This window comes from Furipterus horrens, unplaced genomic scaffold, assembly GCF_987537825.1.
Source record: "Furipterus horrens unplaced genomic scaffold, mFurHor1.1.pri manual_scaffold_7, whole genome shotgun sequence".
In the NCBI taxonomy this organism is placed as follows: Eukaryota; Metazoa; Chordata; class Mammalia; order Chiroptera; family Furipteridae; genus Furipterus; species Furipterus horrens.
The window spans coordinates 37720359-37747313 of record NW_028327177.1 but is presented as its reverse complement, the minus strand read 5'-3'; the positions used below and the strand labels follow the sequence as shown (position 1 = coordinate 37747313).

The window sequence follows — 26955 nt, the reverse complement described above, 5'->3', positions numbered from 1 at the left end:
GGCCTGGGCCTCTTATCTTGAGACTCTGAGGAAGAATCCACTTCCAAGCACATTCAGGTTGTTGGGAGAATTCAGTCCTTCATTATTATAAGAATGAGGTTCCATTTTATGTTGGCTGTTGGCCAGGGCTACTCTCAGCTAGAAGCTGACTGCATTCCTTGTGACATGGCCCCTGTATCTTCATTCAAAGGCAGAAGTAGCACACTGAATCTTTCTTATGTTTTTACTTTTCCTCACTTCCTCTTGGGCCACCAGCTTCCAAAGCCTTAAAGGGTTCAAGTGATTGAGTTAGGCCCTGTGGGATAGTTTCCATATTTTAAGGTCAACTGACCTGGGATTTTTAGTACATACACAAAATCCATTGACAGGACTGTCTACATTAGTGTGCGATTAAAAACCAAGGGGTGGGATTCTTGATAGGGGGTGGGTAAACATCTTCAGAATTCTGTCTGCCATATGGGGCACACGGTTTTGTTTTGTTTGCCCTCTTAGAGTTTCTGACCCACTGGTCCTTTGTGCCTGGAAAACCACATTCAAGAGTCTATCTCTCTCAAAGTGTTCCCCCTGATATTACCAGTGCCCACCTCGCACCATACATAGTTATCACAATATTGACTATATTCCCTACACTGTACTTCGTAACTATGATTGTCTAACCACTATGCTATATACCTGAAACTAACATAACATAATATTGAAAGTAAACTATAATTGAAATATTTTAAAAAGTAGTTTATCTCTTATACTAAGTCATTATTACTCTATCTAGTTCTGTCCTTTAGCTACATTTAGGATCTGTTGTATACTCTTTAGTCCCAAATTTGCCTTATGTGGATAGTAACCTTATAATTGAAGCTACTTTAAAATTTCCCCTTTGTGTTTCTTAGAAGTCTCAATAAGTTAAATAGTTGTTAAGTACGGTTAAGGTTAGTCTGAATGTATGAACATGGGTTTTCTAGAAGAGTCCAATTTAAATAACTGTGGTCTTTATATATATGAAAAATGTATGCTGAAATACACTGAAAATATTCCTTTATATTTTGAGATTCTTTTCATAGCTGCTTGATGAATGCATGGCACAGATAGACTTCCTGGGGAAAAAAAAACTATTTAACCTTTTCATTGGATTTCTGCTGCAGTGAATTTGTGTCATGGCTGTTGGAAATTGGAGAGATTCACAGGCCTGAAGAAGGTGTTCACTTGGGACAAGCATTATTAGAAAATGGAATTATACACCATGGTAATTATTTTATTAATTACATATTTATTCTGTTTATCCATAGATTGCATGTATCTTAGTTCCATTGAATAGTCCAATTTATAATAATGTTCCACGTTATAGGGTGGTTAAGTCTTTTCAACATTTTTGAGTGACTACTATATGTAGAACTGTTTCAGGTTTAGGGTGATATATTTGCTAACTTTAAAATGAATAATTAGGGAGAGGGTGCTGGGCAGGGGGGAGCAAAGGGGAAAAATGGAACTATTGTGACAATATAATCAATAAAATGTAATAAAATTTTAAAAAATGAATAATTACAACACAGGCAAGAATCAGATATACAGGTAAGTGTGTGGCACTGTGGAGGAAGGGGATGGTATTTAGAAATGCTTCACGAGGGAAGTGAAATTAATGTTGGCCACTGTAGAATGAATAGGACTCTTGACAGAGACAGAGGGCAGAAAGATATCCCACCCTGGGGAATGATATATGGCACAGGAGTGGGGAAGTTAATGGTAGCCCCTCTTCAGGAACTAGCACAGTCCATGTGGCAAGACAATATACTTCCATGGTGAATATACTAGGGCAGGGGGCAGGGTGAGAAAGCTGGGTCAACACCTGATCTAGAAGATCTTAGCTCCCTGGCTGTAGTATCTCTGGCTGATTCTGGAGGTGAGAAGCTGATGGACCCCTTTAAGCAAAGCAGTGGTGAGAATTGATTTTAGAGCTACAAATACAGCAATTGGGAGCTTGGTGCAGACAGGTTTGAGACTGCATAGAGTCCTATATGTTGGGGGTCCAGTCCATCCCCAGGAGTGAAAGGACAAGGGTGTTGCCAGGGTGTTGGCGGTGGGCATGATGAAGGTGGCCCGTTGCAGAGATTCTGGTAATGCTGAAACAGTGTATTTGATAACTGGGTGAGGCACATGAAGAATGAAGGGCAACATCAAATATTCTGACCTTTCTAATTGGATGACAGAAAGAGCTAATTCAGGAGGAGGAACACATGGGGGAGAAAAACAAAGATGTGCTGTGGGTTAGACACGAGGCATCCGTGAAGAAGTGCTCAGCAGAAGTTAAAAATGTGTGTGTAAAGCTCCGGGTAAAGAGAGTGAGAGACAGATTTGGGAGTCATTTCAATGAGTTATTATCAGATTCCTTAGAACATCAATAAGAAATAAACAAAAAACAAGAAAGCAATGATAATGAGACTGAGAATAAAAGCTTGAAGAATGCCTAATGCAAAATATGGGAGAGGAGAAAAAGACTGGGAATTATGAATAAATATGGATGCTTGGCTATAGTATTTTGATGTTCATTTTCTTTCATAGAGTGAGTTGAAACTAACTAGATCCTCCCAATGTTTCCCCACTGCACTGGGTGCCCCTGATGCCATGTACCGTGTATCTAGCTAGGGATCCTCTGCCATTCCTTTCTCTCCCTCTTAAAAGAAAAAAAAATCAACAGCATAAGATTTTTTGTTTGGAAGAGATATCAGAATGGGAGAATTTCAGTCCTAATCAACTTACCTCCCCCATGTCAGACACCTCTCTTCTCCAACAATACAATTTTGAAAAGGAAGTGGTAGATAAATACGGGGTTAAAATGTATTTTGAATTTTCAAATGCAAGAATGGTTTGATTATTTAACTTATGAAAATTTAAACCATTTTGACAGTGATATTTATAAACTGATTAACTTTTTCTGAGAAATATAGCACTGAGTACTCTCTATTAATATTGTTCTGTTCACCACAGTTTGATTTTAGTGGCCTGTGCTATTACTATTTTCAGGATTTGACCAGTTATAATGTCAGATTTAGCATACAGAATTTTTGTCACTGGAAATAATATCCTTTTTAAGTGTTTAAAATTAACATATTCCCCAAACTGGGGATAAGAAAACATATGCAATTTCACATTAATAATTTTATTAGAGTGAAGAATATGAGCCACACACGCTACTTTCATTAGTATGTGGTTCCAGCTGCATTTCAGTGAAAATAGAATTTCTAAAATAAAGTTGAATGAACCATCTGTTTCAAGGAAAGCAAGTAAAAAAAAAAAGAGTAGAAAGTAGACTATTATTGCTGTTATTCACATTGCAAATACTGCTGAAAACGTCATCAAAGGCAAAGCCTTACTTACCAGGAATTCATGGATTGAAGCACATACATTTTCTCTGTGATATGCTGATAATATTCCTCTTGTCTGGAGCTACTGTTTATAAATGCTATGTGAGAATTCAGAGACTTCATTCATTATATCCATTGATGGGATGAAGTTGCTTGTATAAGCTCAAAAGAGCTGATAATTAAATTAAAAAAGAATTTGCAAGGTGGTTGTTAAACACATCTATTATTAAATTTTAAGTTATAGAAACACATAAGTACATAAATTATAAACAGAGATAATATATTCTTAAAACTCATCACTTCCTAATTATCTTAATATATTTCATTGTTAACTGTGGTCTTGGTGTTACTTATATCTATTATTTCTGTGTGAGGAAATACTAAATAACATATCACCACATGTCTAATTCTGTGTTCAGTAACTTTGTTTTAGAAGCTTGAAATTGTCCACTGTGAAAGTAGTTATATCACAGAAATTTGGTGAATGCTACAAATCAGAGCTGCCTCCCAGAGAGGCAGTTGTTCAACCTTTGCCAGTGCAGATTAACCCAAGATTAATTCTCAAAGTCACAGGAGTTTGCCTGATGGCTTAGCATCCCTTTTTGAGTTGGTGAAGTCACCACATGTTTTATTATGGCAAGAGAATTTGGGACCAACATTTTTTTGAATTTTGGAATATCAAGACAATGATTTATTTCTGTGAGTCTTAAGGGATAAAAATGGGAATTGGTAGATTGCATAGGAGAAATGAATAACATAAGATTTCAAAATATTTCTCTTGATTTTATTTTCACACATGCTTTTTAAAGATTTTTGGGCTTATTCTGGAAGAAGTATGCCAAAAGGCTGTGTTGTCTGTCTGTTTTCTTGGGAGGGGCTTAGTAATCATGTCTCAATGTAATGGCTATAAGCCGGAGAAGCCATGCACGTGGTTCTAATGGGTTGGGGTAAAATAGCTGAAACTTTGTGTGTGTGTTTTATAAGTCTTTTGGTTTTCCCCACCTGTATTCACCAAATGTAGTTCATGAGATTTAATCCTCACAGCTTTTTCTCCTCCTTCAACATTGTCAGCAAAAAGTAAAGGTCAGAGTCTTCCATCTAACCATGAAAATAGAACCCATTGCAATAAATTATCTCTTCTGCAAATGTTGCATTCTCTGTAAAGAGAACATTTTCATGAGCTTCCATTTGAGGTTTTTTTCTTTCTAGAGCAATCATTTAAAAAATTTTTTGACTCTTTGTAAAGTGATTTCTGGAAAAAAGAAAATTTGAGAGAAAGCTTAACAGGAGATTTTATGAATATGAGAATCTCATCCTAAGGATGCAAGTAAAGGATGACTACTCTCATTTTCCACTGAGAAAAAAAAATTAAATGACATGAAAGAAAAGCATTTCTCAGTGTAATAAAACTATTAAAAATTTGGAATTAGTTACATATTGAAATTATATAATCTGCTTTGGAGCTCTAAACACAAGATAAGTGCTCAAGATTGGTGTATGTGTGGTCTTGGCTTGATTACTGGGGTATAAAACAGATAAATGTTAAACCTCACTTCTAGGGCTGAGACTCAAAACATAACTTACTAATTAGAGTATCTGCTCTTTGAAGGGCTCTTTTTGCTCAATTTTGTGGCATTGGAAAGAAGTAGAAAACACAAACTCATATATTTATGTAAATATAAATACACTACACACAAATACATAGAATATGCTAGCTAAATGTTGCTAACTTGAATTTAGTTGTTAAGTCATTATATGAAAATGGTAAATATGTTATATAACCAAATCTTATTATGAAACTTATTGTCTAAATACTGGATTTGTATTACTGTGTCAGTAAAACAAAAGCTTTTGGTAAAACTGAAGTTTCGGTATTTGGGAATATTTCATAAATACACTTGTTTTTAGCTACCACTTTTTAGGTTGTCAATATTTTAATATATTGTTTTTATGTTCTTAGTTACTGATAAACATCAATTCAAACAAGAACAGATGTTATATAGGTTTCGCTATGATGATGGAACATTTTATCCAAGAAATGAGATGCAGGATGTGATTTCGAAGGTAACAGCTTCTACAACCTTTAATCGATAGCAGAATTCATGTACTTTAGCAAGATAAAATGCTATTGAGAGACTTAAAATTTCTTCTGGTACAGACAATTTTTAAATGACAAAGGTCTCAATTTCTTCTTGCTATTTCAAGAGTTCTAATATTAAATTTTTCTTATTCTCTTACCTAGTTCTCAATGGAAGTAATGTAATTGCTTCATTCAGAGTGTTATATCCATTGAAAGCTATTTTACATGTAGCAATAAGTGGTCATGATACATATATAAATAAAAACAATACAGATATATAAATTTAATGTCATATAATTTTTCTTTGCACTCTTGACAAGATTTATTGACATACAGTGAGCCAGTAGTATGACATATTGCTGCATAAATAGATTTATTTTTTGTTTACATTATAACTTAATATTTTATATTTTAAGAACAATAATTTTAAAACTTTGTGTATATATGTCATATATGTATGACAAGTTCATAGCACAATTTAATCCTATTTTTAATTATTTAAGTCATTATTTTTAGAACTTACAACATACATATTATGTTATAATGTAACATTTAAATAACTTATATATAGGTTGAGATTGTATAATGATTCCAAAATGTCAACAGTGAATGAATATATTATTTCAAAATATCATTGATATGTTCTTTGAATGATCTTACTTGCTTTTGACATATCTTTATTTTACAATAGGGTGTAAGATTATATTGCCGTCTTCATAGTTTATTTACTCCAGTGATAAGGTGAGTATGGTTTCCAAGTTATGGAAAACTTATATGGAAATATTTATATTGCATATTAGGTAAATATTATCCAGTTGGAACATGTTGGTGTTTTATTTTTCCAAAAGTGAAAATTTTACTTTTAAAGATTATTTTAAGTAATAATTTATCCTAAAATATTCCTAAATTTTCTGAGGCTCTACTATATAGTTCCTTCCACTCTTTTTATTCTGATTTCTAAAGTTATTTGCCATTAATTCACAGTAAATTATTGACTTGATAATGAAATAATCCATATTCAGTTAATATTTAATAAATAATAGTTGATTGGGAGATTTAGATATTGTTTACTATAAATATTTACCATTATGATTACTTGTATATTAACTTTTAAATTAAATTGTGTAATCCAATTTTGAGTGTGTATTTTATTTAACAGTATATCCTTCTAATGGTTTTTATTCAAAGAAAAGACTTTATACTTGAAACTTAAGAATCACTTTGGAGTTAATAAATATAATCTAGTAATTTTATTCTCCATCATGATTTTTCATCTTAAGAGCTATGCCTTTTATTTTTAAAAGGAATTGGGATTAATTTTCAGTTTATCTCTTTAGAAAGAAAGGAGAAAACATTGAGTTTTATGTTATAATGATTTGAGATAGAAGAGACCATCCAGCAGTATTATTATGCTTTGTAATATACACTGATGTACAGTAACTGATAGAATGTCATGTTAAACTAATTTCAGATGGCCAGATATCATTCGGAGTTTATTGACAAACGTATTTTTCATACAAAAAATATGGATACACAATTTCCAAAATGCATAAAGAGGCTTTTCAATTGTGGCTATAGAATTCAAATGTTTGATGTACGGTGTTTCTAGTTTTCATTCTGGTTTCCAATTCCAAGGAAATACAGAGCTTAATTAAAAATAAAAACATTTCAGAAGCTTCTGTTTGAGTGTATTGGAATGCCCACTAATGTTTCATAGAGAACACACCGCAGTTATGGAGGATAAAATGGAATCTTACCCACTACTCTGAAAGTGTCCTGTTCACTTTCATAGGCAGGCTTCATAAACTAAAAAAGAGAAAAAGAACCAATATTTCTTCATTTTCTGGCACAGACACTCTGCAAATATTTTGAGTAATTTAATACTAAAAGATGTTTGTTTAACTCAATAGCAACTGGGTACTTAATTTTTTTTCCTGCTAAACTAATAGAAAACAATAATAGTTAAATTTTCGATGTCACTTGTGCAGATACTGAGTTTGTGTGTGAGAAAATGTGTTCTGAAAATATATTTTAGCCATATGGGATTTCTTATCAAGAAAGTTACACTTGGTAAGAGCTGATAAGAGAGAATTGTTCTTTGGCTAAAAACGACAATTGTTTATGAGTTGTCAAGGGAAATTTTATGGGAAAGAAACCATAAAACAGATGGAATGTATGATAGTTATACTTTTACTATGTATAAACTCAGATTGTGAAAAGAATTAATTGGGCGAAGAACCCATAAACCAACATGTGGTCTATAACAGGTTTACCTTTTCCTTCCTAATTTCTTCTTGGGTGATATGAGATATCAATAAGAAGATAGATTTTAAAAGATTAGAAATTTTTCTATTGATTACTGGCTAACCTAGTAATCATTTATTATTGAAATCTCAGAAATTTCAACCATATTTCAGGGAGCTCTTTATGAAAATGGATAAAATTATGTAAATATTAATTGTAAATCCCTGACCAAGGCTAGAGACCTCTGAACATAGCTAGTAATTATTCATTAGTTCAGTTTATTTACAATTTTTTTTTTAATGATTTGGAAAGATTGTCACGTTTTCATTCCCCTTTGCTCCAGGCCTGCAAACTCAGTGAAGTATAGATTTTTGCCTTCAGGGTCTATTTCTGTTCATGAGCACTTTATTGGGATCTGACTAAACTGAGTGATTTCTCAGATCTTGGAAGTCTACTGAAAGAAATCTGATGTGGAGATGGTTGATTACCTTGGTTCCCTAGGGATGTGATGTCACTGCAACAAAATGAATAATACAGTTCTCGGTGTATTTACCATAAGACAGGCCTACGGTCTTCCACTACAGCTGAGCTAAATGAAGTCTTTTAGAACAAGTACAACCTTCTTGGAGAAGTCAGGATTGAGAATTAAACTGGTTGCTTTCTTTTCTACATTTTGAGATGTTTTGTGGAACCTATCCTGACTTAAAGGGAAAAATTATATTTTATTGTTTTTTTTATTGTATTTTTACTAAATTATTAGCAGGTGACATAGCAGTAATAATCTATTTGCATATAAAAAATGTGAAGGAAGAAATGTCCTGTTTTGGTATCATTGTGGGTCTCTTCTAATGGTATGAGCTGATAAAGGTGTTTCCAGGTATTGTACAGGCCTTGTAAACCTCTCTTATTTGCACATAATGTGGACAATCAATTCGGATTACATTGAGTAAATGTTCCTTTTGCACATACTAAGTGAAATGTTGCCCTGTGCTCACTTATCTCCTTCCTTAATGTTTCTGGTTTCTTTTTTCTTTGTAGAGATAAAGATTACCATTTAAGGACCTACAAATCTGTAGTCATGGCCAACAAACTGATAGACTGGTTAATTGCACAGGTAAATAGACAAATTGAAGTTGCCAAGTTACATATATTGTTGATGAAAGTTTGAGCATGTGATTTAGGTATTTTTTTTAATCCCTACTTGCAGATGAGGCACAATGAAATAACTTGACCAGTCCATACAGCTAATATAAAGCAGAGTTAGAGTCTGAACCTACATAATTTATTTTACTTTGGAGTCTTCAGGCTTAATTTTTGTGCTATATTGTCTTTCAAAAAGATATTCCTGTTTTTAAATGATCAGAAATGATACTAGATCAAAAAATGAAGTGTAATTTGAATACCACTGGAAAGAAACAATGGACATATACCAATATTTTTTGTCTGTTTTGTTCACTAATTTGTTTTAAAGTATCTGTTTATTAGTCCTAGCAAGTTATCCTTATCTTCCTATGTCTTTTTCTCTGTTAGATATAATTGTGCTTTCTTACTATGAACTTTAATAACCATTTCCATACATTTTAAATAGGAAAGTGTAAAATTTGTTGTGATTTTATTCTGTTTCTTAGAATATAGGAGCTGGGAAAATGGTATTTGCCAATCAGGGCATCTCACCCATCATAATAGATATTCAAATATAAATTTATTTAAATGTTTTAGTATACTAGATCAACTAATAAATGATCAAATATTTTCTTTTGATTAAAGAAAAGACTAAGAAAAGTGATATCTACTTTGACAGAACATATTATTCTGGGAAAGGGGATATTGCTTGGTTGAAATATTGTCATTATGTTTGGGTGTTTGAGTCAATTTCATAAACAGTTTTACTGTTTTGTTATTTTAAAAAGTGGCCTACTTCATGTTACACATAAATAAAAAACATTTGATACTAATCATAAAAATCTTTATTTTTGATTCAGATATTAATGTTTAACTCACATTTGATTTATACACACACACACATTTTGAGATTTTTATTATTAATATTAATATCTGGACTATCCAAGACCACCTATTTTTGTATTTTATAGCACTTAAATTTATTCTATTTAGAAGTTAACATTTTTGATTAAACTAACAGTTACCTTTAGATAAAATCCTAATTCATACACACAATGTGTTTACTAGAGTCAGAGCCTTTTCTAACACTGTGGTCACTGTCTGTCTTTGGAGTTGGTTCTGTACCTGGAATTTCACATAGGAATTATAATGTAATAGAAGTCACATGAACTTGTACTGTATGTTGGTTACATGAGAAAACTGAGGAATATTTGTTTGAAGTAAAAGCTGATGGTGAATAAATATTTAAAGTTCTGACTCAGGAAGTTAATTATCATCTTTATTGTTTTCCTTTTGGCATTTTTACTTTCCAAGTGTGAGCATCAGATGAATAGAATAAGTTATTCAAAACCTGCTCCAAGTTGCAAGTGATTTTCTTCAGGTTTTCTTAGTGGTTTGTTATGACAGTATCTGTAGAAATTGCAGTGGACTGGGACTCGGTAACCTGGTGACTGATGACAGCTCTGTCAATAAGTAGTTATGCAAACTTGGACAAGGCACTTACTCTAGATTATATTTTCATATTTTCTGCTTACTGTATTAGCTATACATGTCATCTCTTCTCTGTCATATAAGTTTTATAATTCTGATATTGTAAAACTTACCCAAATATAATCATCAGACATAATTAGCTATTATTGCTTAGCTTCAGATTGGGAAAACATGAGCTAGCTTTGAGTATGAAAACAAAATAATGAACTGATAAGATAATGATAAATTAAAGTTCTAATTAAAGAGTAAAGGTCTCTTTCTACCAAGACTTTCATGATAATAAAGCAGCTAAATATCACAGGCTTAATTGATTTGGGTAACTTTAGAGGACAGAATAGAGAACTATTTCCAATATGCTAGTCTATATAATGTTTGGAATATATTCTATATCTGACAGCTTTTCTGTTCTTCTGCAATATATTATATGATGTCATCTTGGACAAAATGGTAACTGTTTTCTTCTAAATGCATTTTTCACTTGCTGTAGTGCTGATTCTGGTACAATGATATATAATAAATTATTCCATGAAGTCAACTCCTTATGTAGCATGTGCATTAATGTACTTCTAAAAAATTATTTAAATCATGTAAGTTGTGATTTGTTTATGGGCCAGTCATTGTTATAATTAAATAATGCTTTTCTTCCTTATAATCAAAGTCATGTCTGTTGTGCTCTTTTTAATTCTCGCCAGTTCTATGTGGCGCAGATAGGATGTTTAAAAGGCATATGGATACCAGCACACTTGCATATCAATTGAATAATAAACTAAATGTCAGTGATCATTAAACAAACTCTTACTGTAAGTTTAACAAGTGCTTTGATGATTAAAATAAAACAAACAGACAAAACAGGAAGTAGACATGGTTCCTGCCTGTGAGTCGTTTGGTATAATTGTTCTGTATCCCCTAAGACTTCACCCCACCATGTCTCCCCCAGGAAGTTTTGCCGAGTTCTCCACACTGGGCTCAGGGTCCCCTTCTGTGGTCCCAGTTTCCTGGATATATCTGTCTTAGCAAATACCATAATATATTGAAAGTGTCCTAACACACATGTTTCTAAGGGCAGACACCTATTTAACCTTTTTCCAAGTACCTAGTATAATGTCTCACTTGTACTTATTATAGACCACATTTAATTAATTAATTTATATTTTTATTTTAGGGTTTTTTAATATATTTATATTTAGAGAGAGGGGAAGGTGGGGAGAAAGAGAGGGACAGAAGCATTAATGTGTGGTTGTCTCTCACACTTCCCCAACTGGGGACCTGACCCACAACCCAGGCATGTGCCCTGACTGGGAATCAAACTGGCAACCCTTTGGTTTGCAGGCCAGTGCTCAATCCACTGAGCCACACCAGCCAGGGCTAGGTCACATTTTAAGTGGCTATATCCTTCACTATATTCAAATTTCTTGAGGACAGGGAAGTGTTTTATGTTTGAGCACTTTACTGTACTATCTCTAACACTTGACATACTATGTAGCAAAAAATATTAATATCTTTTGAAAAAATGCATGGAAGTTATATAACAGCTAGAAATTTTAAAGGACACAAATGCATTGTTTGAAGATATAGATTGTTAAGTGTTTTGTTAGTTAGCTGAAGGATTAGTGAAGGTAGGAGGTGTCACAGCATGAAGTGAATTGTCTTATTCCTTAATAGTCAGAGAGGTAGAATTTAAATGGGTGGAGGGTGAGAAGTGCATTGTAAGTATGAATAATTACATGAGTGAAAGCAAGGAGTGAAGCAAGCACAAAGTTCAGGCAACAGGAGGGCCCAACTTGACTAGAGCAAAAGGTGTGCACACTTGGAAAGTAAGGCTGGAGAGAGTGAAACCAGGATGCGAATGTCCTTGAAAGCCAGAAAGAACATTTTCATATGTTATGATTATTTAAAAAAAGCCTGTTTGAAGTTTTAAAACATGAAATTTCTGTGTAATAAAATTTAAATCTGTAACAACATATGTTGGAAAAGTTACCAAAAATTATGATAATCTTAGATGAAGAAGTACTAGAGTGTTGACATAGAAATGGAATAGACAGAGAGAAGAGAAGGTAGATTAGGTAGAGTACCTAGGTGCTAAAAGGACTGTGGAATAATGAGATACTATATGGAAAGCACTTCTTAAACTGTAAGACATACAACTCTAAGGTTATATACATATACATACATATACACTTACATATTCATATATATGAGTCCATACTTATATGAATAAAGTAGCTACCATGACAAGAGATTGCATTGGGCTTTCTTTTTGGGTTCAGTTATATGATCTGGTTATTTTTTTAGGTAAGATACTTTAAGAGAAGATTGAGTTTGCAGACTCAGTCAAAAAATTTACTCTAAGGGTCTTACCAGTCAGTCACCCTAGATTAGTAGATTTCTTCAGAGGTTTTTAAAGAGCGAGACCATTTGTTAGAAGGGAAGCGAGGGCTGAGATCATGCATAATGATTTACTTAGCTTTATTTAGTGTGATTTCAATATATAGGATATTTCCTTGATGCAAAATTGGGATACGGTATTGAAGAAATACAAGCAAATAATCATTTTTGGGAACAATAAATTTCAGGCACTTATACATTTTCATATTTAATAAAGTATGGTTTTACTCGAGAGATAATGTCAACAGAATATATTCTTATTACTAAGTGAATGTTTTATAAAAATTGGATATATTGTGGGCTTATGAAAGCAATGTATACCATAAAATGTAAATGACTTTGTTAGTTTAGTGCTGGGAATATCAATGGAGTAAAGATGCAAGCCTTCAGTTGCCTATTAACCTGTACAGTGCTTTTATGGTCAACAGGGGGATTGCCGTACCAGAGAAGAGGCAATGATATTTGGCATTGGACTCTGTGACAATGGATTTATGCACCATGGTAGGAATGTATATTCCGGAAGCTTACAGATATATTTTCTGTTTTGTTTTTGTTAGGACACTGGGAATATCTCTAGGTTCCAGTGAAGTAATTTAGAGACAGATCAGCAAGACTGTCTGGGCCTTGCCATGTGTCCATGTTGGGTCATCACATCTGTATTATTTCCCAGTTGCATGACTACTCTTCTATTTTTCTAGAATATAACTGATTCCAAAGAGCAAGGGCTTGAACTTATATGTTTTTAAGAAAATAGTTCACATACCTCTTTGAAACTATTTCAAATCAAACCCATGTTTTTGAATGCTAGTATATTTTAAAATGATTAAATGAGAGTATGTATAGTTACATATTTATTTTTCTTTTTATAAAAACTTTTAAAATTATATCAGAGAACAAAATGACAAATCTCTGAAAGAAATTTTTGGGGCTACTAATTAAATATTGATTTTCTTATTTGAAGACTTAATTATTTATAAAAATAATGAGTCTTAGTTGTTTCTCTCTGTAATACCTTAGAGATTTCATAAACTTAAACAACCCTTTTATTGCTTATATATATGCTTATAGACATTATTTAATAGCACTTGTCAAATATTTGGTACCTATTTGTCAATTACGTTCAAAAGGTTGGTACCATTTTTTAAAGAAGGAAGTACAGCTAAAGTTAGAGCGATTTTGAGAGCATCCTTGATTATTATGTATTTCTTTGGGAATCCCAATATATTCCACCATCTCTAGAGCACAATGTCAGTTGTGATATATAAATATTGATCCTAGAAGAGCAAACCATAGAATGGAAGAATGACATCATTATGGGGAATTGAAACTATAATATCAAGCTGAAAACAAGCAGTAATAAACAAGTAGTAATTTGATTTCAACACTTATTTTAAAATGTTGAGTTATAACAAAGGTTTTTCCTACAAAAGTCTCTGTCAGTAAAGCACAATCATTTCAAATCATGCCTGGCCTTCCTGATGTCTTCTTCTCTTACTCCTTTGAGACAGACTATTTTGGGGTGGAAAGCAGTAGTTAAAGCACCATATGAGGTTGAGAAGCTGCTTATGTCATGTAGACAAGACCTATCTCGATCTCACATATATTCTCATTTCTATCATCAGCTATGAATTGTGTTACCTTTTAATTTGTGGTCGATAATTTCATTTATTAACTTATATTGCCAGCCAGTCTTTCATCCAAAGAGCAATACATACAGTTACCTGGTCAATAATTACTATTTGGAACTCTGTAAAAATAATGAAATAAATAGCTATCATCTTTGATTGCTTACTACATGTCAAGTTATTTACATTATTACCCCATTTTAGTTTTGTACAACAGCATGAAGAAGACTTTATGGTCCTCATTTTACAGATGAGGAAACTGAAGTTCAAAGAGTTTCTGTAACTTTTCCAATGTTACAACCAGAATCAATCCCAGACCGGGAATTTAAACGCAGGTCTGTCTCGTTGTAAACACTTAAATTTCTGTTATGCTTGGGGGACCACTGCCTGCCCTTTAACTCCCTGGCTTAATAAATCAACCTGTTCCAAAAAAGTACTCTTCAAGGTACTAAGGAAAGATAAATGGAAATAGAAAAGATTTTTAGTATGTTTTGACTGCTTTCAGTATCTCACTGAATATAAATTATTTCTGTTGGTATTAACCCTTATTTTTAAAAAGGCTTATAAAACATAAACCTTGAATTTGAAGGAAAAGATTAATGTTTAGTTAAAAGGAAAATATGACCCTTGTAAAAATGGGGTTATTTGGAACTAATACTTTTAAACAGAAGAGAGCTAGGAATTAATGAAAAACTAAAATCACATTTCACCCAAAAGACTTATTTCTGGTTTCGAGTTTAGAACAAGGTGACTCAGTGAGAATTACACACACAAAGACAACACTTAATCCTTTGAAACTCCCCATAATTGTAGGGGATATTAAAAAACATACTTAAAATATTTACTGCAACTTCAAAACACTGCGGTTTTCTGTTTTGGATTGTATACGTTTTTTGATTCAATGTAATTTACTTAAATTCAGGTTTTAATTTGGAAAGTGAAAGACTTGGTTAAGTATAAAAGACTTAACATTGAAAAAATATGCCTTATATTAAAAATTCAAAAAATTTTAGTTAACAGTAAATTAAAGGAAACATTGACTTGAAATTACAGAAAGAAAAGGAAATTTATATAGATAATTGAATGTAACTTGTTCTAGGAATATCACATTGAGGCCATGGTACTGGTATTACTTTACTGAATGCCTATTGTTTTGGACAGAGTTTGATTTTTGGATTAATTGAAACAATTTGAATATATCTCTGTTTCCTTAGTCCTTGAAAAAAGTGAATTCAAAGATGAACCTCTACTTTTCCGTTTTTTTGCGGATGAGGAAATGGAAGGATCCAATATGAAACATCGACTTATGAAACATGATTTAAAAGTTGTGGAAAATGTTATAGCTAAATCATTATTGGTAAGTTTTTCATTACAAGTTTTCTTCTCAATTAGATACTAGCAGGAGATTAAAGAAGCATGTTTGATGGTGATGCATATCATTTCTTTCTGGTTGATTTGCAAACTTTTTCCTACCTGCTTTATTAATAATGTTAATATTTTGCATTTCAGATTAAATCCAATGAAGGCAGCTATGGTTTTGGGTTAGAAGACAAAAATAAAGTTCCAATAATTAAGCTGGTAGAAAAGGGGTCTAATGCTGAGGTAATGTAAATTAACATTTTTATTTAAATTTGTTGCCCATGATGTATACATATAAATTCTAAACTAATTGAAATCAGCCTCTAAGTATCTTTATTGAAAATAATGTTACTGAATAATCTTACTCTGAGGTTCTACCAGATAGTCTTGGGATCTGTGAGAGGAGCCCACGTCTGGGCGCCCAGGTGTAGGTGAGGGAGGGATTGGCGATATCTACAGCTGTGCACTTCTTGATCTCCTGGGAGGCCAAGTGGCTCATCCATGCAAACTGGGACTTCCCTGCTTACTAATTCTAACCTGGAACCCTGTGGAGACTACATAGGGTGGGACTGACTATATGATGTATGTCAGATGGTTCTTCCATTCATTTAAGGGCTGTCTCTTCTATTTTTTAAATCACTTTTGACTGTCATATAAATACAACCTCCATCAATAAAGCACATGCTTTGACTTATTTTCTAATTGGGTTAATACTGACTGATGTTTTCTCACCTCACCGGTTTTTTAAACCAGGAAATCTCCTGATCATTTATTTGTTCATTCATTCATAAGTATTTATTTGGCACCTATTATATGCTAGCTTCTAGGGCCCGGGAATATAGCAATGAACAAAATAGACAAAATTTCCCCTCCTTATATGAACTATTTTCCAGCGTTATATACCACGTTTATCGGAGTCAAAAGTATTCTCGCCTTGCTGCTTTAAAATGCTTAATCCCCCAGCAAACTTCTCAGTATTTACATCTTCAATAGCGTATGTGATAATGAATAAAACATGCTTTTAACTTGGAATCCATTTAGAGTTAGTAGTAAACTGTCACTCACCTAGTCAAACTCAAGTATGACAAAACTTAATGAAAAGCACATTAATGTCAAACCAAATAACTCTTGTCCACTCATACTCTGTTAGGGGACCTGGTCAAGAAATGACTGTTTTTAGTTATTTTCTGTGAAAAGGAAATGTTTCTCCCAGACATTTTCAGAGGATGTTCCTAGAGCACAGCTTCGTCTGACTATGTCCCAGATTAAATGCCTCCTCCCAGATTTCCATTGTTTATCTGGTACCTAAAAGAGAATATTGTTTATAGGCAGTAGGGTTGGTTAAGGAGAGCAGCGTGATTGACGTGGAGGGGGAATATCTTCTTTGTCATCTTTTCAGCATCTTGTAGTGTATGCTTGTTGGAGCACTCTTCCTTGAATTCTAGGCCATTTTTCTCTTCATGCCCTGGAGATAGTTACGCTTTCTCAGGCTAATGATGCATATTTGGTTGTCATTGATGTCTATGTTGAGATTGAAACTCTCTGAGTTAATTGGATGTAGATGGAAAAGATATTAAAAAAATAGACAAATAGACCTAGGGCTTGGTTATAGTTAAAAGGATGAAATATTTAAGAAGAACTATAAAATACAGCAGAAGAAAGGATCACAGGAGGAGTACAATGTTAAGTCATGGAGGGAGGAGGAAGAATTTAAGTAAAGATGGGTGATCAAATTTTAAAGTAGGTCAGAGAGAATAAATTTGTCATCTCACCCATAGTTCTGTTTTGTTAAGTTGTATAAAAATATTGCAGATGTGTTAAAATGTCAACATCTATAAGTTCTAAATATTTTCAGAGTCTAATTCTGGGAAAAAATAGATCCCTTATTAAAATATAATTTGACTTTTTTTATTTGCTATTTCTCTCTTAGATGGCTGGCATGGAAGTTGGGAAAAAAATTTTTGCTATTAATGGTGACCTAGTTTTTATGAGACCTTTCAATGAAGTGGATTGCTTCCTGAAATCATGCTTAAACAGCAGAAAACCTCTAAGAGTTCTTGTGAGCACAAAGCCAAGGGAGTAAGTTGTATAATTTGTGTGGGATTAAAAATAAATTATACATAGGTAAACAAAATAGAAAAGTTAACTAAGCAAATGTCTAGAATTAAGTATCTCATTGCTTGGAACATTTAAACCTCACCATCATCACTAATGCTGGTCTTTAAATGATGGGAAAATCTACATTGCTTATGACGATAAAATGTTCACTACTTAAATAAGGTAGTTTCAGCAGAAATAATACTTTCCTTTTTCTATCTAAATTTTCCTGTCTGGGTGGATTGAGTCTGCTATGAATGAAGAAAACTAATAGATAATAAAGAGTTGCATTCCTTCATGTTCAACTCCTAAGAATTTTAGGGGCTATGAGTTGATTTGAAACCATTTATATGATAATTAAACACTGATAGGAGATGGGCTCAAGATTGGGTGAAAGATATTTCCATGTGTGTGTGTACTTAGAAATAGATCCATTCTGTTAAAAAAGTATATTTGGGTATCTATCTGCCTACGATTAGAAAAAACTCATGTTTATTATAGGAAGTTTAGAGTACAGACTTTTCTAAAGGAAGATACTTTTCTTATAAACATAGCATACATAAGTAACAAATGATATTCTTTTGACATTCAGTGTTAGTTGAATTTTATAATAGTGGCACATATGCACAATCATATATTTATAAAATGTGATATGCTTTATGATTTTTTTAGAAAAAATTAGCAAGATATTATGGATATACTTGCAAGACATTGGCTTTTCTTCTCTAAATCATTGATTATCTCATGTTCTCTTATCAGGTTTCCATTTGTTTAACTGCTTAGGTAATCGAGGTAATGCATATAAAGCACTTATTATAATGTATTAATATAATATGATTATATCAAGACAACTATATTTAATTAATTAAATTTAGTGATCAGCAACTTCATTATTTTTAAGATAAATGAAAATTACCACTTCAAAAACAAAATGGTTTATTATAACTACTTATAGAAAGATTTTAAGTATATATAATATAGTGTTCTTCCATATATATGAGCCCTGGCTGGTTTGGCTCAGTGGATTGAGCGTCGGCCTGCGAGCTAAGTGTCGCTGGTTCGATCTTCCAGTCAGGGCACATCAGAGAAGGAAAACTCTGACTCCAAAAAACCTCCGCTGCCTTGCGGCATACCTCTTCAGGGGAAAGGCTAAGGGAGTAAACCCCGACAGAAAATCCGGAGCCGGAGTCCCTAAGGCGGTTTGACGTTGTAGTCAACACCGGCAACTCCTGCGGCGCACCTGAAGCCAAGCTGTATTGACTCCGTCTTTCCCTTGGGCCCTTCAGCTGTGAAGAGAGGGGGGGTCTGCTGCATGGGCAACAGCAGACCCTCCATATCACCCTGCCCAGGCTCTGTAGCTTCAGCTTCACTGGAGAGGACACTCCAGTGTCATCGTAAGATGTCAATTCAACACGGGAGGAGGCAAATACCGTGTCACTCCCGAGTTGGACTGCACAGCCATTCTCGGCGGTGCAGATAGACTCTTAAGAAGCTATACCATCGTCTCTCGAGACGGACGGCTGCCGCCGGGATATATATATACTGAGAAAAGCGAGGTGCCCTATTTATCTTAAGAGTTGAAATGCAGTATAATGGGCTAGATTCTATAGTAAGTTATCAAGGTAGATGTTTCTACTAACGGCTTATAAATGGGTTGGAAAGAGTGGGGCTCATTAAAGTTACTAATTTAGAAGGACACTAGCCTAGAGAGCAGCGAATAACCATAACAGTGTTGTTTCTCTAAAGCGTATTATGATCTATTGCTCCCCCTTTATCCAACCCTATCTAGGAAAAGGTAGGTAACCTAGTTGCCTACCTATGGACACTTTGAGAACATTTAACAGGAAAGGAATAAGGGAGTAGTATTTCTAAGCAATGATTAGTGGCCAAGAAGGCTTTCCCCATGGCCCTTTAACCCCTGATTGAACCCTATAAACACTGGTCCACTGATCACAGACATTTCAACAGGTAGAAGACTTCAAAACTAAATAGACTGGGCAAATCCTTAGTCCTAGAAGTAGTTGCTAGCTGAGCAGGGTTGGAACCTAGGTCTTTTGATTCTTCCCTTGGTTTTGTTGCACAGTAGCTAGAACCTGATATTTCTGGTCTGGGTTCAAGGCCCTCTTCCACCACTTGATTGCTAATTGTGTTGCTTCAACATCCTCATCCATAAAAAAATGGGGATGATGGGACTGCCTGTGTCACGGAGCTGCTAAGAACTCTAAGTAAATCTAGGTTTGTTAAGAGCTTAGTGACATGTTCAGCCCATTATTTGTATTTCAGTGATGTGATCTGTGATGTTTCCCTGTTCTCTCATTTCACTTTTTCCATTGCTTCTTTATTACATCAAGAACATATTTTACATTGTATTTTAAAACTCTTTTGATGATGGAGTACTTATCTTTTTCTGTTTCTCTTTCATTTGTTTGAAATTTATAACCTTTCCTTTATGTCCTCATTCTAGTATATGATTTTTATAAATCACTCATATTTTCTTGCAATAACTACTTCTAATTTATGAAGTATCTTGTTTGGGGAAAAAAGCAAGAAATGTGAAAGGTAAATAAAATGAAATTTTTCTTTTGAATATAGCTGTATTTTACAATAGATAACATCAAGGAATTTTTCAGCCACTCTGCAGCAGGAAACAAAGCATCTTTCTCCCATAAATCTAATTCTTGTTTTAATAGGCAACATAGTGTTCCCATCAGGAGAACATGTTTTCCCAATATTAGTTTATGAAGACAGTCCCCAAATTATGATCAAATGCATCTCATGGTGTTTTGTACAAATTTTGTTAAGAAAATTACAGTAATATTCTAGAAGATTAGAGTAGGGTCAGTCTTCTATAGCATTATTAGAAGGATAGAAAAACCTTGCTTAGAAAGGGATGAGAGGCCACTGTGACCTGAAAGCTCTAAGCTATTTCAACGAAATAAGTGAACTTTTATTGATAATATATAGAAGCATGAGCTACCTGTATTTTTTGTTTCATGCTAAGAAAATGTATTTATTCTTTCTTTCCTTAGTTATCTTCTATTTTCAAGTGTATCTTTGACAGACAATTGTAACAAGTTACTATTCAGAGAAAGCAGGTACAGCTTTATATATCAAAAATATGTAATTAAGGACAAAGGATAAATAAATTCTGTGACCTCCATCTCACCAATGTGCAGATAACTTCATGGTATATAACCTAATTTGAAATAATACTTTCAAGGTTGCCTGGAACAGACAATATGCATTTCTATCACCAAATATCTGAATGCGTGCTTACCTTATATCTTAGGTCACGGTGCCAGCTGCCTTCAGGACTAAATGCTCTATCTGGTTTATCAAGTGTTCTAGGCACTGTGTTGCTTAAATTACTCCAACAGCTATTTCAGAAATTGCAAATAAGAGCTGCTGTGTCCAACTTGAGATTCTATCGTGCCTTTGAAGTGCTGCTGCATTTATTTTGTGATTCACTCATCAGCTTTTGGAAGACACTTTTGTTTTGTGGGCATCAGGGGCTATCCATCAACATTTATTGCATTGTATTCATTTGTCTTTGCTCTCCACTGCAATTTATTGTACTCATTATTACTGTTATGAGCTTCCAACTTATCTCCTGTTCTCTGCTTTTCATTGTCATTATCTGATTTCTAGCTTCCTTCTCTGGAGTAGCTCATTTGTTAGTGCCAAATCCGACATCCCTCACCGATTTGCCATGACAGCCTACTCAAGTTCTCTATCCCTTTATCTTCTATTCCATGTGGATACATGCAAGTTCACCTTTTTTTACTTATGCAGGTTCACCTTTTGATGTGTTATTCTTTTGAAATTCCACTAAATAAATACTAAAGTTAATTATATTCTTAAATTACTTTGATTTAGTGTTTGACACATCTGTTCTTTATAACTGGCTCTTTGTTGTTGTTTTTTTCATAAAGTTACAAGCAGGTAGAAATGTATTAACTCTGTGTTTCTTTTATATTAATGTTAACAAAGAAATTTCTCAGTGCATGCTGTCTTCTTTGTAATAATAAGCTAAGGAGAGATGCTAAGGAGAGAACTATGTACATAGTTCATAGCACAATGAGGGCAATTTACAAAAGGTGTCTCCTAATTTCCAATGACACTTTGTAAAATAAGTTTTAACCCATCATCTTTCTGGACACTTAGACAAGTTAAGGAATTCATTCAAATTATCCAAATATCAAGTGACTAAATGAGGATTCAAGGCAAAGTATGGCCCCAGCTGGTGTGGCTCAGTTGGTTGGAGGGTTGTTCTATACACCAAAAGGTTGGGAGTTCGAATCCTGATCAGGGCAGATACCCAGGTTGTGGGTTTGGGTTCAGTCCCCGGTTGGGGTGCACATAGGAGACAACCAATTGATGTTACTCTATCACATTGATATTTCCTGCCCCCCGCCTTTTTCTCCCTCTCCCTCCTGTCCTTCCTCTCTCTCTAAAAAAAACAAACAAACCACAAACAACAAAGTGAAGTGTGTCTGAGCCCAGAGCCTGATCCGTACTCAGAATACACTATGCAATGATTACGTCTAGGGAGGAACTCTGTAGTGTGTGCCTGCTGTGTGCCTGCTGTGTGCCTTGGCAAGGGCATGCGCCATGATGCCTCCTTCAAGGCTTTCAGACCCTGTGGTTTTCTCATGGTTGACTCTCAATACGAATTTCTTGAAAGAATAAATACAGGTGTGGACAACTATTGTTTTAAGCAATTGTAGCATTTTAAAGTCATCCTAAATTATTTTCTGATTGATTCTAGGACAGTGAAAATCCCCGATTCAGCTGAAGGGCTTGGATTCCAGATCCGGGGATATGGCCCATCGGTTGTGCATGCAGTAGGAAGAGGTGAGATCCAGCCTGTCTGGGATTCTTTGCTAAACAAAATTATGTTTAAAATGTGCATAATCATGTTGTTATGAATTTTCTCAGTCATATTTTCATCATATTAAGTCAATGGTAGTATTTCCTAAAATAATATTTTTTAAAATTCTTAAAAACTGTAAGGCATATATACCACTGTTAAATATTTATAAGCCAACGATGCCTCTGAAAATCAGTTTGCTCTGTGCTTCAGTTTTGCCAAAGGCTATAATTTGTGTTTTCCTCTCACAGCAAATAGTTATACTTTTGTTAGTTATTAAAAAATGTGATTTTTCAGGTTTAACAATGATCTCTGTACTTTATAGCCTGTCACTATATGATGACTTCAAGTATTCCTATAAGCCATACATCTTATAAACCATAAAATACATTTTAAATCAAATAATTTTAGTGACTAAAATCTTTGTTTATATTTTATTCTCTTTTTGTTTGGTAGATAAATTAGTTGATAACTCTTGTTGTTATATGTATTTTTAAATTTGATACTTACATTGTAATGATTTAAAGAAATAACTGTTAAATACTTATTGCCAAACATAGTAATAACTTGCTGCAAGAAGTCACTATAAGTATAAGAAGCCATTTGTTTATCTCATCAACAGAAATATGTTATTTTCATTACAAAGAAATGTAAACCATAAAGCATCTTAAGATGATCACCCAAACATTTGACTGGAAAATTTTGAGAGGGCATTGCAATGAGAATCAATTTTATCCAAGAACATACTAGCTAGACCTTATTTGATTATAAATATGCTTTCATTATTCCAAAAGCTTTTTTTTCACTCAGATTTTTAAAATACATGATTAATAGACATTTCAAAAAATAAATTAAAATGTTCAAACAACTGATTAATACTATCAAACTGAAATGGAATATATTTCATACTGAAATGGAATATTTGTTACATCAAATATCTTCTTCATTTTTACTAAACCAAAACGGAGTAGGGCACATTACCAGCACTATAAAATAAGTGCAAACCTGAGTGAATAATGCTGTACCTCTTTCCCTGCTACAATATCATGTAGAGAGCAGGGTTCTCTCTTTGGAACTTAGTGATAAGCTAGGTCCAAGTCTGGTCACTATGCTTTTTGCTTCTGAAGAGTAAAAGAGAAATGCTCATGTGCACCTTTCAGGTGTATATGGATAAAATTATATTATTCAGTGATTTCATTTTGCACTGTAATGTTGCCGTAGGAGAAAGGGACTTTCTTCTCCATTTTTTAGCCTCTTCTTCATGGCCACCACTAGAGTGTGTCACTTACTGCAATTTTACCTTTGGAATCTAAAATTCCAACATGCCAGTTTCTGATGACAGTCTCTCATTTTTGTCTCATCAACTTTGATATTCTGAGATTGTTTTTCAGTTCAGTTGGGATTTCCATTCTTTGGCTCTTTTTTCTTTTCTCCTATTTAGTTATACTCCTATGGACTCCACCTCCTTTCTTAGCTAGTCTTATCCCCACTAGTGGGTCACCTCAGTCACTCCTGCAGCATCGCCAAGATCCCCTCATCCTTATTGCTGAGGTGCAACCAGGCCATTTCATTCCAGGAACATCTAGGCCAGTTCAACCTAAGCACCTTCTTTGCTCTTTCTTCTGAGTAGCTAGAAAAAACTGTCATAGATACAGACTAGTGTCATTCCAATTCACTGTCTTGTCTTTGCTGGGCCCCTATTACTACTCAGAAGTCTTTATACATTCATCTCCCTTGTTTTCTCCTCATAGTTGCCAACTATTTCCCAAGATGAACATCCTTTTTCACCTCACAGACAAATTTGGGCCACCAGGTGTGAAGCATTCAGAGTCCCACACCCTTCTATTCACACATGTTGCTGGCTGGGTCACCACCACCAACTTTCCTCCCATCCTAGGGAAAGAGGTCTTCTTTTCTCCTTCTGGAGTTTAAGGCCAGTCTCTCCACAAATGTTCTGGATCCCATCCCTTCGATCCTCCTCTGGAGAGTTGTACTGTCAGAAACCCCTTTCCAGAAATTCCAACCTTTTCTCTTCATTGGATCATTATAGTATAGGAACAATTCTTTCTCTTTAAAATCAACAAAGCAACAAAACCACCTTAAATTAAAACACCAGACACAAAACCTCTCCTTCCTTATGTTCTCCTCTAGATCCTTGCTACTCAAAATGTGATCCACAGACCTATAGTATTGGCACCAAAAGGGAGCTGGTTTGAAATGCAGAGTCTCAGACTCTATTCAGGACATACTGAGTCAGAATCTGCATTTTAATGAGAGCCCTAGGTGATATGTATGCATGACAAAAATTAAGAAGCTCAGCTCTAGAATTATGCTGTAATAACTTATTTTTTGTCATAGACAGGCTTCCTAAAATGCTTCCCTGTGTTTTCTTTCACCTGTCCTTCCTCATTTCCCATTTGAATTTTAACCCAGTGCAAAAGACAACTCCTCCAGCCTCCCCGCAGTGTCTCCAAGGTTTTTAAGAGTTCTCATGGATTGAAGTGGAAAATATAATGAATAGTGATAATCCTTGTTTTATTTGAGCTTCCTCTGGCATTTGTTTAAACTGACAACTCCCATTTGCTTAAACCTTTCGCCTCCTGATATCTGAGATGGCACTTTGCAGATTTTGCTTCTCCTTCTCCTCTGCCTGCTCTTTTCTCCATCTATTGATTTCCTACTGTTGGCACCCTCTCCCCTTCTCTGCCTCTTGCTCGCCATAGGCAGTCTTGTTGATCCTCTTTGCAGAGTGTTTCTAAATTTCTATTCCCAGCCCAGAACTCTTCTCTGAATTCTGTAGCCTAGATATAATTGTTTATTATACACATCATGGCCCTTGGGCACCTTGAAACTCAGTATTATCCCCAAATGAACTTTTCCTTCATTCTCTGAAGTTACTTTACCTCCTGTATTTTCTCTTTATTCAGTCCTGTGCCGTTTACTCAGTCAAAGGCACGGGACTGATCCTAGGCCTCGTAGCCTCTCTGTGAACTCTACCATCATACATCAAATACTTGATCTTGTTCTCCCCTATATAACTAATGCTACCTTGGTTCTTGTCTGGAAAATGGCAATAGATGCTGTGATTTTCATTTTTGACTTATGCTCCAGTGACACACGGCCCATTTTGGGGGATCATGTCACTTCTGTGCTTAAAATTCTTAAATGTTTTTCCTCTTCAATAGATTATAAGGTTCATACTCTGAGGACTTCACACCCTGACTTGCTCTGCTTTCCAGTGTCTCTTTCTGTTCTAAGGTCACATTCCCAACTGTTTATATGGTCCCGAATGTCCTGGTTATTTCTTGACTCAATGCCTGTTTCAGGCTGTTCTTCCTGTTGGGATTGCCTCTCACGCCACCAAAAATCAGTTCAATCCAGAAAAAGCACTTAATATTTATGAGTGAATTTTAGTGAGAAGACAATTTTTTATTATAAATTATGCCCTTCGAAATGTTTACTAATTCTTCCATGGGGGAAATTGCTTATAAAGAAAGTCTCTTTTAACATACTTATGATAAGTTTTGTAGTAATTTATATTAATTATATTCACTGATTTAATTATGCTGCTTTGTAAATGTTGATTTGCTCAGAATACCAAATAATAAAGATTGGAAGGTTCTGAACATTTTTAAAAAGATTTTATTTATTTATCTTTTAGATAAAGGGGTATAGGAGGGAGAAAGAGAAGGAGAGAAACATTGATGTGCGAGAGAAAGATTAATTGGTTGCTTCTCTCACACTCCCAACTGGGGACCTGGCCCACAACCCAAGCATGTGCCCTGACCAGAAACCAAACCAGTGACAATTTGGTGCTTCACAGGCCAGAGCTCAACCCACTGAGCCACACTAGCCAGGGTGGTTCTGAAAGTCTTAACTCCCTGGTTAAGATATACTACTTTCATACTTAAGTCTATGTCTATTCAGATAAATTATGGACAGTTGTTATCTGATTAATTTTATTCACCAGTTCTCTGGTTCCTGACCCTTTGTACTTATCCTGAACTTAATTTTCTTAGCAAATGCAGTCCACTTGTAGTTGCTAAATTTTTTACTTGAGAATTTCTCATAATTGTTGGCATTTTTAGAAATGAAAGTGAATACTATTTTAATATTAGGAGATTTTGTAAATTAAAGGAAGATAAATAAGGCATGTTTCTGGCTTTCTCACTCACTATTATATATGCACATTTCGAAAATTAGATTGACTAGACATTTTAAAGGGAAAATAACTGATCAGCATTATGCAGGTTACTTTTCAATGTCCCTTCAAACTAACTCATAGGGTGGGAAAATATTGTGTTGATCACAGTTTGAATGGCCTGT

The 26955-nt window shown here is 34.3% G+C and overlaps 1 protein-coding gene across 1 annotated transcript in view; it reads left to right on the top strand.

Moving 5' to 3' along the window:
- The window catches only part of PREX2 (phosphatidylinositol-3,4,5-trisphosphate dependent Rac exchange factor 2), a 231973-nt gene that overhangs the window by 100536 nt on the left and 104482 nt on the right, over positions 1-26955 (top strand). Inside the window, exons 11-19 of the mRNA XM_090283596.1 lie at positions 1140-1240; positions 5317-5420; positions 6128-6177; positions 8719-8794; positions 13107-13179; positions 15518-15660; positions 15813-15905; positions 17593-17741; positions 22528-22613. Of these exons, the coding sequence (XP_090139722.1) occupies positions 1140-1240; positions 5317-5420; positions 6128-6177; positions 8719-8794; positions 13107-13179; positions 15518-15660; positions 15813-15905; positions 17593-17741; positions 22528-22613 (875 nt within the window). The remainder of the gene's footprint in view (positions 1-1139; positions 1241-5316; positions 5421-6127; positions 6178-8718; positions 8795-13106; positions 13180-15517; positions 15661-15812; positions 15906-17592; positions 17742-22527; positions 22614-26955) is intronic.